Source organism: Oncorhynchus kisutch, linkage group LG8, assembly GCF_002021735.2.
Source record: "Oncorhynchus kisutch isolate 150728-3 linkage group LG8, Okis_V2, whole genome shotgun sequence".
Lineage (NCBI taxonomy): Eukaryota > Metazoa > Chordata > Actinopteri > Salmoniformes > Salmonidae > Oncorhynchus > Oncorhynchus kisutch.
In genome coordinates this window covers 458,726-474,792 of record NC_034181.2, presented here as the reverse complement: position 1 = coordinate 474,792, position 16,067 = coordinate 458,726, and the positions used below count along the sequence as shown (strand labels likewise).

The window sequence follows — 16,067 nt, the reverse complement described above, 5'->3', positions numbered from 1 at the left end:
CTCACTCCTCTTACTGGTACACACCGCAATGTGATGTCTGCTTCCACATGTTGCACATGACACATCTTTGACTTTACAGATTTTGTGCTATGTGTCTCTGTCCTAAACATACAAAGCATCTTCCCATGTTCTTTAGTTTCTCTTTGCGTGTAGCAATATTGTAGTCAGGGCAGTTTTCTGATTTGTGGTCTGCACTGTCACAGAATAGACACGTTTGTTGTTCCTTCTGGCTGGCTGTATGCAGTGCTGCAGCAGAGGGCATGCTGGGTCTTTTTGCTTTCATTTCATTGGATAAGCATGACTTGTTCCATGGTTTGCTCTCTTTCTGTTGGTTGTATGATCTTGTCATTTGTAGCGCTCTCTCCCTGCTCTGAACCTCTTTCTGTAGGAAACTGATCATCTCAGACACTTTCCATTCATCATCTACTCCCCTCTGACGACTATAGTCAAGAGCTATGTCCTCTGGAATCATCTGCAGTAAGATTGGGAATAGTAGGCTTCCATAGGATTCTGACACTACACCCAGTGATTCCAAGCTCCTAATCTGAATTTCATTAATCATATAGCTGTCTCAATGCATTCAGATCAGAGGATTTCTTCACAGGTGTGAGATTCAGCAGCTTTGACATATGAGCACTAATCACAAGATCTTTCCTTCCAAATCTGCTCTTGAGTAGAGTGATTGCATTATCATAGTTACTGTCTGTTAACATCAGTCCTGCTACTGCCTTTGCAGCTGGTCCAGTGAGATATGTTTTCAGATAGATAAACTTCTCTTTTTTACACAGTGAATCATTGTTGTGAATAGCAATCTCATACTGGCTCCAAAACTCCTGCCACATACTGACATCTCCATATAATTTCTCAATAATCAACTTCGGTAGCCTTACTGAGTTAGCGTCACTCACCCGGGCTGGTAGTGGATTGACGTCCTGTTTCTTCGTTATCACTCTTTGCACGACTCTTCAGCATGATAATGCGTTCTTTATAATCCTCCATGCATGCAATCTCTGCCTCCAATCCGTCCAATGGCGTTAACTGTTCAATTCCACGATCGAGTTCAAACAAACTGTCCTCCTTAGCTGATAACAATTCCAACAATGTACTCAAGTGATCGGTATCCGGATTTGACTGGGATATTTCCACGTCAATCTGATTCAAAATCCGTCATGCCGACGTTCCTCCTCAGCCATTTCAGCCACTTCTTCGTCGCAGCTCATATCCCGGGTTTCGGCACAAAATTTTTGATTAACTAACTTCAAATTAATGACTCGGGACGTCGGTTTTGATACGAAAGCTTCTTTTAGTAAGAATACTTGTTTACGTTACATTTAACAACAATTGTTTTGGTACAGAGCAATGCAGGTAAGATGCTGTCGGAAAGTCAGCCACAATCCCTGCACCTGCACATAATTGGCGCGTTATCACTCATTCCTCTCGCAAGGCATTCTGGGACGTGCTGTCAAAAAGCGTAATTCAACACAACCCAATACGATTACATATGCAAATAAATCTAAAGAAATATCTCAAATATCTCAGCTCAAAGAATAAACTTAAACATTAACTCTAACACATTAAAGTAACAACAATATAGCCTCTCTACCCTATATAGCCTCTCTACCCTATATAGCCTCTCTACCCTATATAGCCTCTCTACCCTATATAGCCTCTCTACCCTATATAGCCTCTCTACCCTATATAGCCTCTCTACCCTATATAGCCTCTCTACCCTATATAGCCTCTCTACCCTATATAGCCTCTCTACCCTATATAGCCTCTCTACCCTATATAGCCTCTCTACCCTATATAGCCTCTCTACCCTATATAGCCTCTCTACCCTATATAGCCTCTCTACCCTATATAGCCTCTCTACCCTATATAGCCTCTCTACCCTATATAGCCTCTCTACCCTATATAGCCTCTCTACCCTATATAGCCTCTCTACCCTATATAGCCTCTCTACCCTATATAGCCTCTCTACCCTATATAGCCTCTCTACCCTATATAGCCTCTCTACCCTATATAGCCTCTCTACCCTATATAGCCTCTCTACCGTATATAGCCTCTCTACCGTATATAGCCTCTCTACCCTATATAGCCTCTCTACCCTATATAGCCCCTCTACCCTATATAGCCCCTCTACCCTATATAGCCCCTCTACCCTATATAGCCTCTCTACCCTATATAGCCTCTCTACCCTATATAGCCTCTCTACCCTATATAGCCTCTCTACCCTATATAGCCTCTCTACCCTATATAGCCTCTCTACCCTATATAGCCTCTCTACCCTATATAGCCTCTCTACCCTATATAGCCTCTCTACTGTCTATAGCCTCTCTACTGTCTATAGCCTCTCTACTGTATATAGCCTCTCTACTGTATATAGCCTCTCTACCCTATATAGCCTCTCTACTGTATATAGCCTCTCTACCCTATATAGCCTCTCTACCCTATATAGCCTCTCTACTGTATATAGCCTCTCTACCGTATATAGCCTCTCTACCCTATATAGCCTATCTACTGTATATAGCCTCTCTACCCTATATAGCCACTCTACCCTATATAGCCTCTCTACCCTATATAGCCTCTCTACTGTATATAGCCTCTACTGTATATAGCCTCTCTACCCTATAGCCTCTCTACTGTATATAGCCTCTCTACCCTATATAGCCTCTCTACTGTATATAGCCTCTCTACTGTATATAGCCTCTCTACTGTATATAGCCTCTCTACCCTATATAGCCTCTCTACTGTATATAGCCTCTCTACTGTATATAGCCTCTCTACCCTATATAGCCTCTCTACTGTATATAGCCTCTCTACTGTATATAGCCTCTCTACCCTATATAGCCTCTCTACCCTATATAGCCTCTCTACTGTATATAGCCTCTCTACCCTATATAGCCTCTCTACCCTATATAGCCTCTCTACTGTATATAGCCTCTCTACTGTATATAGCCTCTCTACCCTATATAGCCTCTCTACCCTATATAGCCTCTCTACTGTATATAGCCTCTCTACCCTATATAGCCTCTCTACCCTATATAGCCTCTCTACCCTATATAGCCTCTCTACCCTATATAGCCTCTCTACCCTATATAGCCTCTCTACCCTATATAGCCTCTCTACTGTATATAGCCTCTCTACTGTATATAGCCTCTCTACTGTATATAGCCTCTCTACCCTATATAGCCTCTCTACCCTATATAGCCTCTCTACCCTATATAGCCTCTCTACCCTATATAGCCTCTCTACTGTATATAGCCTCTCTACTGTATATAGCCTCTCTACTGTATATAGCCTCTCTACCCTATATAGCCTCTCTACCCTATATAGCCTCTCTACCCTATATAGCCTCTCTACCCTATATAGCCTCTCTACTGTATATAGCCTCTCTACTGTATATAGCCTCTCTACTGTATATAGCCTCTCTACCCTATATAGCCTCTCTACCCTATATAGCCTCTCTACCCTATATAGCCTCTCTACCCTATATAGCCTCTCTACTGTATATAGCCTCTCTACTGTATATAGCCTCTACCCTATATAGCCTCTCTACCCTATATAGCCTCTCTACCCTATATAGCCTCTCTACTGTATATAGCCTCTCTACCCTATATAGCCTCTCTACCCTATATAGCCTCTCTACCCTATATAGCCTCTCTACCCTATATAGCCTCTCTACTGTATATAGCCTCTCTACTGTATATAGCCTCTACTGTGTATAGCCTCTCTACCCTATATAGCCTCTCTACCCTATATAGCCTCTCTACTGTATATAGCCTCTCTACCCTATATAGCCTCTCTACCCTATATAGCCTCTCTACTGTATATAGCCTCTACTGTATATAGCCTCTCTACCCTATATAGCCTCTCTACCCTATATAGCCTCTCTACCCTATATAGCCTCTCTACCCTATGTAGCCTCTCTACTGTATGTAGCCTCTCTACTGTATATAGCCTCTCTACCCTATGTAGCCTCTCTACTGTATATAGCCTCTCTACCCTATATAGCCTCTCTACCCTATATAGCCTCTCTACCCTATATAGCCTCTCTACCCTATATAGCCTCTCTACCCTATATAGCCTCTCTACCCTATATAGCCTCTCTACCCTATATAGCCTCTCTACCCTATATAGCCTCTCTACCCTATATAGCCTCTCTACTGTATATAGCCTCTACTGTATATAACCTCTCTACTGTATATAACCTCTCTACTGTATATAGCCTCTACTGTATATAGCCTCTCTACCCTATATAGCCTCTCTACCCTATATAGCCTCTCTACCCTATGTAGCCTCTCTACTGTATATAGCCTGTCTTTTTACTGTTTTATTTCTATACCTACCTATTGTTCACCTAATACCTTTTTGCACTATTGGTTCAGCGCACGTGACAAATAAACTTTGATTTGACTTGAAGTAGGGGAAATTGAGGTATGGTTAGGGTCAGAGATACATACCGTCGAGGCGCAAGTAGAGGAAATTGCGGTAAGCAAAGTAGTCCTCCATGATGGTCATGAGTGATGTCATCTGACAGAACAGCAGAACTCTGTGGTTGGTGACATGCAGCTTGGGAAGGATCCGGTCCAGCAGCTCAAACTTCCCCGATGCACGGTACAGCTCATGTCTGGGGTGGAGGGCAAGGAGAATAAATAACCATCTGGTCCCAGAAGGGAAAAGTGTTGTCTGGGGTGTTTAGCGTTCGGCTTTTGAAGGAAATTCATGTTTTGTTTAATAACTGAATGGGAAATGTTGAGTATCTTAATATCTTACCCGCTTATAACGCCGTTCGGGAAGCCTAAGTGCTCAGCAAAGGACTCCTGTGAGACCAGACAGATAGTGGAAAATCAGAATTGAATTAAAAATCTATTTTCTTAGAGTTTATTTGTGATTAGCTGGCACATCCACATAGTGGAGTTAGGATTTGTTATCTGATAACTAAGTAAATATTGTAGATTTAATTGTGTGAATTAAAACAGACACAAGTGAAACATCTGCATGCAGTCTGGGACCAATTAAAATGTTGCCGAACTCTTCTAGTAAACAAGTCATTAAAGGTTTCACTGCAGAGACAATAAAACAAGAGCATGATGGTGGGCTGTGGCTGGGTGTCACATCTCAGACAGGCCTGGGGTGGCTAGTCTTACCCTGCCAGACTGTGGGTTCAGGTTTATGCTCCAGAAAAAGCAGTAACACTGCTGATTCATCTTATATGTCTGTGTTGAAGGCCGTGTCTAAGCTTGACATTTACATGACACTTCTGCTACTTCTCACTGTGTGTGGATTTCTCCTCAGCATAATCAGGCTACGGAAAGTGCATACAGTGGGCAAAGTCATCAGCACTCTGCCCACGAGCCTTCAGAAAACTTGAACTTTGAGACAGAGGCACCTTTTCATAATAACGTTGAGAGGAAATACATTCCTAGCGTGTGAGGAATATGTTTGATGGCCTCATAAATGCTAGCCAGCTAGCTAATATTTAGAAAAAAACTATTTCTTTGTTTGGCTAGAGTTATGGTAACCTGTTTGCAATCACTTTAACTGTGTCTGCTAGCTTGCTGGCTAACTACATAGGTTAGCTTGCTAGTTAGCTACAGTAGTTAGCTACTGCCATCAAGTTGTTGCTGTGTTATCATATGTAGCCTATTCCACAGTTTGCAGGATGCATACTGACAATTTAATATAATGCAGGAAAAGGGAATCTGGATTCAATGTGGACACATTTAAATAGCTGTAGACGCATGATGCGTTCAGACTTCCACGACCAGAACTCCATAATCAGAATACAAAAACTGCAGTAACTGTGAAGTCTAGACATAGCAGAACACTGATTCGTTGGTAACTTGAATCAGGGGTGTTACGGCATGTAAGCTAGCGTTCCTCAATGTGTTGGAACATTGTAACATATCTCTACATTGGAACATGTAGGAGTGGTTCTAGATCCAATGTACCTCAATGTTCTGGAACATGTAGGAGTGGTTCTAGATCTAACATACCTTAATGTAGTGGAACATGTAGGAGTGGTTCTAGATCTAATGTACCTCTATATTGGAACATGTAGAGGTGTCTAGATTGAATGTACCTCAATGTGTTGGAACATGTTATGTACCTCAATCTGCAGGAACATGTAGGAGTGGTTCTAGATCGCATGTGCCTCAATGTGTTGGAACATGTAACGCATCTCAATGTGCTGGAACATGTAGGGGTGGTTCTAGATCTAATGCACTTCAACGTGTTGGAACATGTAGGGGTGGTTCTAGAACTAACTTACCTCAATGTGTTGGAACATGTAGGGGTGGTTCTAGAACTAACGGACCTCAATGTGTTGGAACATGTAGGGGTGGTTCTAGAACTAACGGACCTCAATGTGTTGGAACATGTAGGGGAGGTTCTAGAACTAACGTACTTCAATGTGTGGGAACATGTAGGGGTGGTTATAGAACTAACATACCTCAATGTGAGGGAACATGTAGGGGTGGTTATAGAACTAACATACCTCAATGTGTGGGAACATGTGACGTACCTCAATGTGTGTGAACATGTAATGTACATCAATGTGTGAGAACATCTAACGTACCTCAATGTGTGGGAACATGTAGGGGTGGTTGCAGATCTTCTTCAGCTGCATGATGGTGTTCATCAGGGTCTTCGCTCCTCCTTTACCCTGAGGACCACAATAACAATGTCACATATCTGAGCTCATCAGGGTCTTCGCTCCTCCTTTACCCTGAGGACCACAATAACAATGTCACATATCTGAGCTCATCAGGGTCTTCGCTCCTCCTTTACCCTGAGGACCACAATAACAATGTCACATATCTGAGCTCATCAGGGTCTTTGCTACTCTACCCTGAGGACCACAATAACAATGTCACATATCTGAGCTCATCAGGGTCTTTGCTACTCTACCCTGAGGACCACAATAACAATGTCACATATCTGAGCTCATCAGGGTCTTCGCTCCTCCTTTACCCTGAGGACCACAATAACAATGTCACATATCTGAGCTCATCAGGGTCTTTGCTACTCTACCCTGAGGACCACAATAACAATGACACATATCTGAGCTCATCAGGGTCTTTGCTACTCTACCCTGAGGACCACAATAACAATGTCACATATCTGAGCTCATCAGGGTCTTTGCTACTCTACCCTGAGGACCACAATAACAATGTCACATATCTGAGCTCATCAGGGTCTTTGCTACTCTACCCTGAGGACCACAATAACAATGTCACATATCTGAGCTCATCAGGGTCTTTGCTACTCTACCCTGAGGACCACAATAACAACGTCACATATCTGAGCTCATCAGGGTCTTTGCTCCTCCTTTACCCTGAGGACCACAATAACAATGTCACATATCTGAGCTCATCAGGGTCTTTGCTACTCTACCCTGAGGACCACAATAACAATGTCACATATCTGAGCTCATCAGGGTCTTTGCTCCTCCTTTACCCTGAGGACCACAATAACAATGTCACATATCTGAGCTCATCAGGGTCTTTGCTCCTCCTTTACCCTGAGGACCACAATAACAACGTCACATATCTGAGCTCATCAGGGTCTTTGCTCCTCCTTTACCCTGAGGACCACAATAACAATGTCACATATCTGAGCTCATCAGGGTCTTTGCTACTCTACCCTGAGGACCACAATAACAATGTCACATATCTGAGCTCATCAGGGTCTTTGCTACTCTACCCTGAGGACCACAATAACAATGTCACATATCTGAGCTCATCAGGGTCTTTGCTCCTCCTTTACCCTGAGGACCACAATAACAATGTCACATATCTGAGCTCATCAGGGTCTTTGCTACTCTACCCTGAGGACCACAATAACAACGTCACATATCTGAGCTCATCAGGGTCTTCGCTCCTCCTTTACCCTGAGGACCACAATAACAATGTCACATATCTGAGCTCATCAGGGTCTTTGCTCCTCCTTTACCCTGAGGACCACAATAACAACGTCACATATCTGAGCTCATGAGGGTCTTTGCTCCTCCTTTACCCTGAGGACCACAATAACAATGTCACATATTTGAGCTGCTTGATCAGGGTCAATAGTTAGAAAGAGAACTGACCGTCACAAAATGAGTTAACAGGATCTCTGCTTCCTACCTTCTTGTCTTTCTCTGATCCATCGGTGAGGAGGATTCCTCTGCCCTGCATGTGACGGTACAGAACCCTCTGGATGGCCGACATATCACACTTGATGACATACTCCACCTACAACATCAAGTATCTGTGGTTTGTTTACATCAAGTATCATTCAGTACCAAGTATCTGTGGTTTACATACTGTAACGTTTCTATAGTATAAGCCCTCTCACCTTCTCTGGAAGCTGGGACTCCACCTCCTTCTTGAGTCGTCTGAGCAGGAAGGGGCGGAGCACCTTGTGGAGACGGCGGATAATCAGGATTGTCTCTTCCTCATTCAAGTCCACCTGGGGATCAATCAGGGTCCTCCATTAACTTAATCTACTAACAAGCTAGTTACTAGTGTAGTTACTCTAGTGCATTTACTCGTGTAGTTACTTGTGTAGTTACTAGTGTAGTTACTCTAGTGTAGTTACTCTAGTGTAGTTACTCTAGTGCAGTTACTCTAGTGCAGTTACTCTAGTGTAGTTACTCTAGTGTAGTTACTAGTATAGTTACTCTAGTGTAGTTACTAGTGTAGTTACTCTAGTGTAGTTACTAGGGTAGTTACTAGTGTAGGTACTCTAGTGTAGTTACTCGTGTAGTTAATCCAGTTTAGTTACTTGTGTAGTTACTCTAGTGTAGTTACTCTAGTGTAGTTACTAGGGTAGTTACTAGTGTAGGTACTAGTGTAGGTACTCTAGTGTAGTTACTAGGGTAGTTACTAGTGTAGGTACTAGTGCAGTTACCAATTAGTAATTATTCCAGTGTAGTTACTTGTGTAGTTACTCTAGTGTAGTTACTCTAGTAGTTACTCATGTACTTAGTAGTGTAGTTACACTAGTGTAGTTACTAGGGTAGTTACTAGGGTAGTTACTAGTGTAGGTACTAGTGTAGGTACTCTAGTGTAGTTATTCCAGTGTAGTTACTCTAGTGTAGTTACTAGGGTAGTTACTCTAGTGCAGTTACTCGTGTAGTTACTTGTGTAGTTACTCGTGTAGTTACTTGTGTAGTTACTCTAGTGTAGTTACTAGTGTAGTTACTCTAGTGTAGTTACTCGTGTAGTTACTAGTGTAGGTATTCCAGTGTAGTTACTTGTAGTTACTCTAGTGTAGTTACTCTAGTGTAGCTCCTCTAGTGTAGCTCCTCTAGTGTAGTTACTAGTGTAGTTACTCTAGTGTAGTTACTAGTGTAGTTACTAGTGTAGCTCCTCTAGTGTAGTTACTCTAGTGTAGTTACTAGTGTAGGTACTAGTGTAGTTACTAGTGTAGTTACTCTAGTGTAGTTACTCTAGTGTAGGTACTAGTGTAGTTACTCTAGTGTAGTTACTAGTGTAGTTACTCTAGTGTAGTTACTCTAGTGTAGTTTCTAGTGTAGTTACTAGTGTAGTTACTCTAGTGTAGTTACTAGTGTAGTTACTCTAGTGTAGTTACTAGGGTAGTTACTAGTGTAGTTACTAGTGTAGTTACTCTAATGTAGTTACTCTAGGGTTTATGAACTGTTATGTATGGTCATGGACAAAATCACTACAACAGACTCGTCTGACTGAATATGGCCCAAAGTGATCACTATTCACATCTCTCATCTCTAAAGCTCTAGTGTAGGTACTAGTGTAGTTACTCTAGTGTAGTTACTAGTGTAGTTACTCTAGTGTAGTTACTCTAGTGTAGTTACTCTAGTGTAGTTACTCTAGTGTAGTTACTCTAGTGTAGTTACTCTAGTGTAGTTACTAGTGTAGTTACTCTAGTGTAGTTACTCTAGTGTAGGTACTAGTGTAGTTACTCTAGTGTAGTTACTCTAGGGTTTATGAACTGTTATGTATGGTCATGGACAAAATCACTACAACAGACTCGTCTGACTGAATATGGCCCAAAGTGATCACTATTCACATCTCTCATCTCTAAAGCTCTAGTGTAGGTACTAGTGTAGTTACTCTAGTGTAGTTACTAGTGTAGTTACTCTAGTGTAGTTACTCTAGTGTAGTTACTCTAGTGTAGTTACTCTAGGGTTTATGAACTGTTATGTATGGTCATGGACAAAATCACTACAACAGACTCGTCTGACTGAATATGGCCCAAAGTGATCACTATTCACATCTCTCATCTCTAAAGCTCTAGTGTAGGTACTAGTGTAGTTACTCTAGTGTAGTTACTAGTGTAGTTACTCTAGTGTAGTTACTCTAGTGTAGTTACTCTAGTGTAGTTACTCTAGGGTTTATGAACTGTTATGTATGGTCATGGACAAAATCACTACAACAGACTCGTCTGACTGAATATGGCCCAAAGTGATCACTATTCACATCTCTCATCTCTAAAGCTCTAGTGTAGCTCCTCTAGTGTAGTTACTCTAGTGTCTGACTGAATATGGCCCAAAGTGATCACTATTCACATCTCTCATCTCTAAAGCTCTAGTGTAGCTCCTCTAGTGTAGTTACTAGTGTAGCTCCTCTAGTGTAGTTACTCTAGTGTCTGACTGAATATGGCCCAAAGTGATCACTATTCACATCTCTCATCTCTAAAGCTCTAGTGTAGCTCCTCTAGTGTAGTTACTCTAGTGTCTGACTGAATATGGCCCAAAGTGATCACTATTCACATCTCTCATCTCTAAAGCTCTAGTGTAGCTCCTCTAGTGTAGTTACTCTAGTGTCTGACTGAATATGGCCCAAAGTGATCACTATTCACATCTCTCATCTCTAAAGCTCTAGTGTAGCTCCTCTAGTGTAGTTACTCTAGTGTCTGACTGAATATGGCCCAAAGTGATCACTATTCACATCTCTCATCTCTAAAGCTTTGCACCACTTTCACATGTATTGATTTCATTATTTCTGTTGTACCCAGGTCTTCCGTTGTACAGCTGTTCCTTCTTGAAAATGTAAGGGATGAACGGCATGCATTTCACAGTGGCGCATAATAAATATTATTTAAAAAGAGGAGCATAGAGAAACAATGAATTTAGATATAGAGCTTTTCACATGGTGATCACTATTCACATATTATTATCTATAGAGTTATTCACATGGTGATCACTATTCACATATTATTATCTAGAGTTATTCACATGGTGATCACTATTCACATATTATTATCTAGAGTTATTCACATGGTGATCACTATTCACATATTATTATCTATAGAGTTATTCACATGGTGATCACTATTCACATATTATTATCTATAGAGTTATTCACATGGTGATCACTATTCACATATTATTATCTATATTTATTCACATGGTGATCACTATTCACGTATTATTATCTATATTTATTCACATGGTGATCACTATTCACATATTGTTATCGATAGTTATTCACATGGTGATCACTATTCACATTATTATCTAGAGTTATTCACATGGTGATCACTATTCACATATTATCTAGAGATATTCACATGGTGATCACTATTCACATCTTATTATCTATAGTTATTCACATGGTGATCACTATTCACATATTATTATCTACAGTTATTCACATGGTGATCACTATTCACATATTATTATCTATAGAGTTATTCACATGGTGATCACTATTCACATATTATTATCTATAGTTATTCACATGGTGATCACTATTCACATATTATTATCTAGAGTTATTCACATGGTGATCACTATTCACATATTATTATCTAGAGTTATTCACATGGTGATCACTATTCACATCTTATTATCTATAGTTATTCACATGGTGATCACTATTCACGTATTATTATCTAGAGTTATTCACATGGTGATCACTATTCACATCTTATTATCTATAGAGTTATTCACATGGTGATCACTATTCACATCTTATTATCTATAGAGTTATTCACATGGTGATCACTATTCACATCTTATTATCTAGAGCTTGTCACATGGTGATCACTATTCACATCTTATTATCTATAGAGTTATTCACATGGTGATCACTATTCACATCTTATTATCTAGAGCTTGTCACATGGTGATCACTATTCACATATTATTATCTATAGAGTTATTCACATGGTGATCACTATTCACATTATATTGCAGTCTGCACCTTTTTTGTCATTCAGTCAAATCTTCAATTGATAGAGATTTAGAAAGAGAACTGGTCATGCAGACGTACGCCTATCTGGCTAGGATATAACCTTTACCCTAACCCTATCTGGCTAGGATATAACCTTTACCCTAACCCTATCTGGCTAGGATATAACCTTTACCCTAACCCTATCTGGCTAGGATATAACCCTATCTAGCTAGGATATAACCTTTACCCTTACCCTATCTGGCTAGGATATAACCCTATCTGGCTAGGATATAACCCTATCTGGCTAGGATATAACCCTTACCCTATCTGGCTAGGATATAAGCCTATCTGGCTAGGATATAACCCTTACCCTATCTGGCTAGGATATTACCCTATCTAGCTAGGATATAACCTTTACCCTAACCCTATCTGGCTAGGATATAACCCTATCTGGCTAGGATATAACCCTATCTGGCTAGGATATAACCTTTACCCTAACCCTATCTGGTTAGGATATAACCTTTACCCTATCTGGCTAGGATTTAACCCTATCTGGATAGGATATAACCCTATCTGGCTAGGATATAACCCTATCTGGCTAGGATATAACCCTTACCCTATCTGGCTAGGATATAACCCTATCTGGCTAGGATATAACCTTTACCCTAACCCTATCTGGTTAGGATATAACCTTTACCCTATCTGGCTAGGATATAACCCTATCTGGCTAGGATATAACCCTATCTGGCTAGGATATAACCTTTACCCTAACCCTATCTGGTTAGGATATAACTTTTACCCTATCTGGCTAGGATATAACCTTTACCCTAACCCTATCTGGCTAGGATATAACCCTATCTAGCTAGGATATAACCTTTACCCTTACCCTATCTGGCTAGGATATAACCCTATCTGGCTAGGATATAACCCTATCTGGCTAGGATATAACCCTATCTGGCTAGGATATAACCCTTACCCTATCTGGCTAGGATATAAGCCTATCTGGCTAGGATATAACCCTTACCCTATCTGGCTAGGATATTACCCTATCTAGCTAGGATATAACCTTTACCCTAACCCTATCTGGCTAGGATATAACCCTATCTGGCTAGGATATAACCCTATCTGGCTAGGATATAACCTTTACCCTAACCCTATCTGGTTAGGATATAACCTTTACCCTATCTGGCTAGGATTTAACCCTATCTGGATAGGATATAACCCTATCTGGCTAGGATATAACCCTATCTGGCTAGGATATAACCCTTACCCTATCTGGCTAGGATATAACCCTATCTGGCTAGGATATAACCTTTACCCTAACCCTATCTGGTTAGGATATAACCTTTACCCTATCTGGCTAGGATATAACCCTATCTGGCTAGGATATAACCTTTACCCTAACCCTATCTGGTTAGGATATAACTTTTACCCTATCTGGCTAGGATATAACCCTATCTGGATAGGATATAACCTTTACCCTATCTGGCTAGGATATAACCCTTACCCTATCTGGCTAGGATATAACCCTTACCCTATCTGGCTAGGATATAACCTTTACCCTAACCCTATCTGGTTAGGCTATAACCTTTACCCTATCTGGCTAGGATATAACCCTATCTGGCTAGGATATAACCCTGACCCTATCTGGCTAGGATATAACCCTGACCCTATCTGGCTAGGATATAACCCTGACCCTATCTGGCTAGAATATAACCTTTACCCTATCTGTCTAGGATATAACCTTTACCCTATCTGTCTAGGATATAACCTTTACCCTATCTGTCTAGGATATAACCTTTACCCTATCTGTCTAGGATATAACCTTTACCCTATCTGTCTAGGATATAACCCTATCTGGCTAGGATATAACCCTGATATAACCCTATCTGGCTAGGATATAACCCTATCTGGCTAGGATATAACCCTATCTGGCTAGGATATAACCCTATCCGGCTAGGATACAACCCTTACCCTATCTGGCTAGGATATAACCCTTACCCTATCTGGCTAGGATATAACCCTATCTGGCTAGGATATAACCCTTAACCTATCTGGCTAGGATATAACCCTTACCCTATCTGGCTAGGATATAACCCTTACCCTATCTGGCTAGGATATAACCCTTACCCTTTCTGGCTAGGATATAACCCTTACCCTTTCTGGCTAGGATATAACCCTATCTGGCTAGGATATAACCCTTACCCTATCTGGCTAGGATATAACCCTATCTGGCTAGGATATAACCCTTACCCTATCTGTCTAGGATATAACCCTTACCCTTACCCTATCTGACTAGGATATAACCCTATCTGACTAGGATATAACCCTATCTGGTTAGGATATAACCCTATCTGGTTAGGATATAACCCTTACCCTAACCCTATCTGGTTAGGATATAACCCTATCTGGTTAGGATATAACCCTTACCCTATCTGGTTAGGATTTAGGGTAAGGGTTATATCCTAGCCAGATAGGGTTATATCCTAGCCAGATAGGGTTATATCCTAGCCAGATAGGGTTATATCCTAGCCAGATAGGGTTATATCCTAGCCAGATAGGGTTATATCCTAGCCAGATAGGGTTATATCCTAGCCAGATAGGGTTAACCCTATCTGGCTAGGATATAACCCTTACCCTAACCCTATCTGGCTAGGATATAACCCTTACCCTAACCCTATCTGGCTAGGATATAACCCTTACCCTAACCCTATCTGACTAGGATATTGATGCATTTTTATGTATGTTTTGGACGGTGTTTGTCACCTAACTTGACCTTGTAAATTAGATATGCATTTGACACTCACCCTCTCCCCGGTCATGGCAAAGGGGGCATTGAACCACTGCTCGAAAGTGTTGCAGGACTTGAAGATGGTCGGCAGCAGGAAGTTGAGCAGGGCCCAGAGCTCAGGGAGCTTGTTTTGCAGTGGCGTGCCCGTCAGGAGGAGGCGCCGTGGGGCTACGTAATGGGTATTCAACACCTGGGTCAGCTTACAATGGTGGTTCTTCATACGGTGACCCTCATCAACAATCATGTACTTCCAACGGATCTGGGGAGTGGGGATGGTGTGTGTGTATAGGGGATAGAAGAGAAAAGAAAATGGGTTTTATTGCATCAGTGGCTTTGGGTTAAGCACCTGACCCTGCTGTAGAGTCACATGTAGAGGGTTAGGGAGGAGGAGGAGGACCTGACCCTGCTGTAGAGTCAAATTGTAGAGGGTTAGGGAGGAGGAGGACCTGACCCTGCTGTAGAGTAACATGTAGAGGGTTAGGGAGGAGGAGGAGGACCTGACCCTGCTGTAGAGTAACATGTAGAGGGTTAGGGAGGAGGAGGACCTGACCCTGCTGTAGAGTAACATGTAGAGGGTTAGGGAGGAGGAGGAGGACCTGACCCTGCTGTAGAGTAACATGTAGAGGGTTAGGGAGGAGGAGGAGGACCTGACCCTGCTGTAGAGTCACATGTAGAGGGTTAGGGAGGAGGAGGAGGACCTGACCCTGCTGTAGAGTCACATGTAGAGGGTTAGGGAGGAGGAGGAGGACCTGACCCTGCTGTAGAGTCACATGTAGAGAGTTAGGGAGGAGGAGGACCTGACCCTGCTGTAGAGTAACATGTAGAGGGTTAGGGAGGGGGAGGAGGACCTGACCCTGCAGTAGAGTCACATGTAGAGGGTTAGGGAGGAGGACCTGACCCTGCAGTAGAGTCACATGTAGAGGGTTAGGGTGGAGGAGGAGGACCTGACCCTGCTGTAGAGTCAAATTGTAGAGGGTTAGGGAGGAGGAGGAGGACCTGACCCTGCTGTAGAGTAACATGTAGAGGGTTAGGGAGGAGGACCTGACCCTGCTGTAGAGTCACATGTAGAGGGTTGGGGAGGAGGAGGAGGACCTGACCCTGCTGTAGAGTCACATGTAGAGGGTTAGGGAGGA

General features: G+C 41.9%; 1 protein-coding gene across 14 annotated transcripts in view; it reads right to left on the bottom strand.

Annotated features, from left to right (window-relative positions):
- smarca2 (SWI/SNF related BAF chromatin remodeling complex subunit ATPase 2) overlaps positions 1 to 16,067 on the bottom strand; it is a 130,947-nt gene that overhangs the window by 57,786 nt on the left and 57,094 nt on the right. For all 14 annotated transcript variants that reach the window (XM_031829514.1, XM_031829504.1, XM_031829509.1 and 11 more), the window contains 6 exons: positions 14,951 to 15,193; positions 8,341 to 8,454; positions 8,130 to 8,237; positions 6,581 to 6,667; positions 4,777 to 4,823; positions 4,464 to 4,630 (listed from right to left, as the gene is read on the bottom strand). In XM_031829514.1, coding sequence (XP_031685374.1) covers positions 4,464 to 4,630; positions 4,777 to 4,823; positions 6,581 to 6,667; positions 8,130 to 8,237; positions 8,341 to 8,454; positions 14,951 to 15,193 — 766 coding nt within the window. The remainder of the gene's footprint in view (positions 1 to 4,463; positions 4,631 to 4,776; positions 4,824 to 6,580; positions 6,668 to 8,129; positions 8,238 to 8,340; positions 8,455 to 14,950; positions 15,194 to 16,067) is intronic.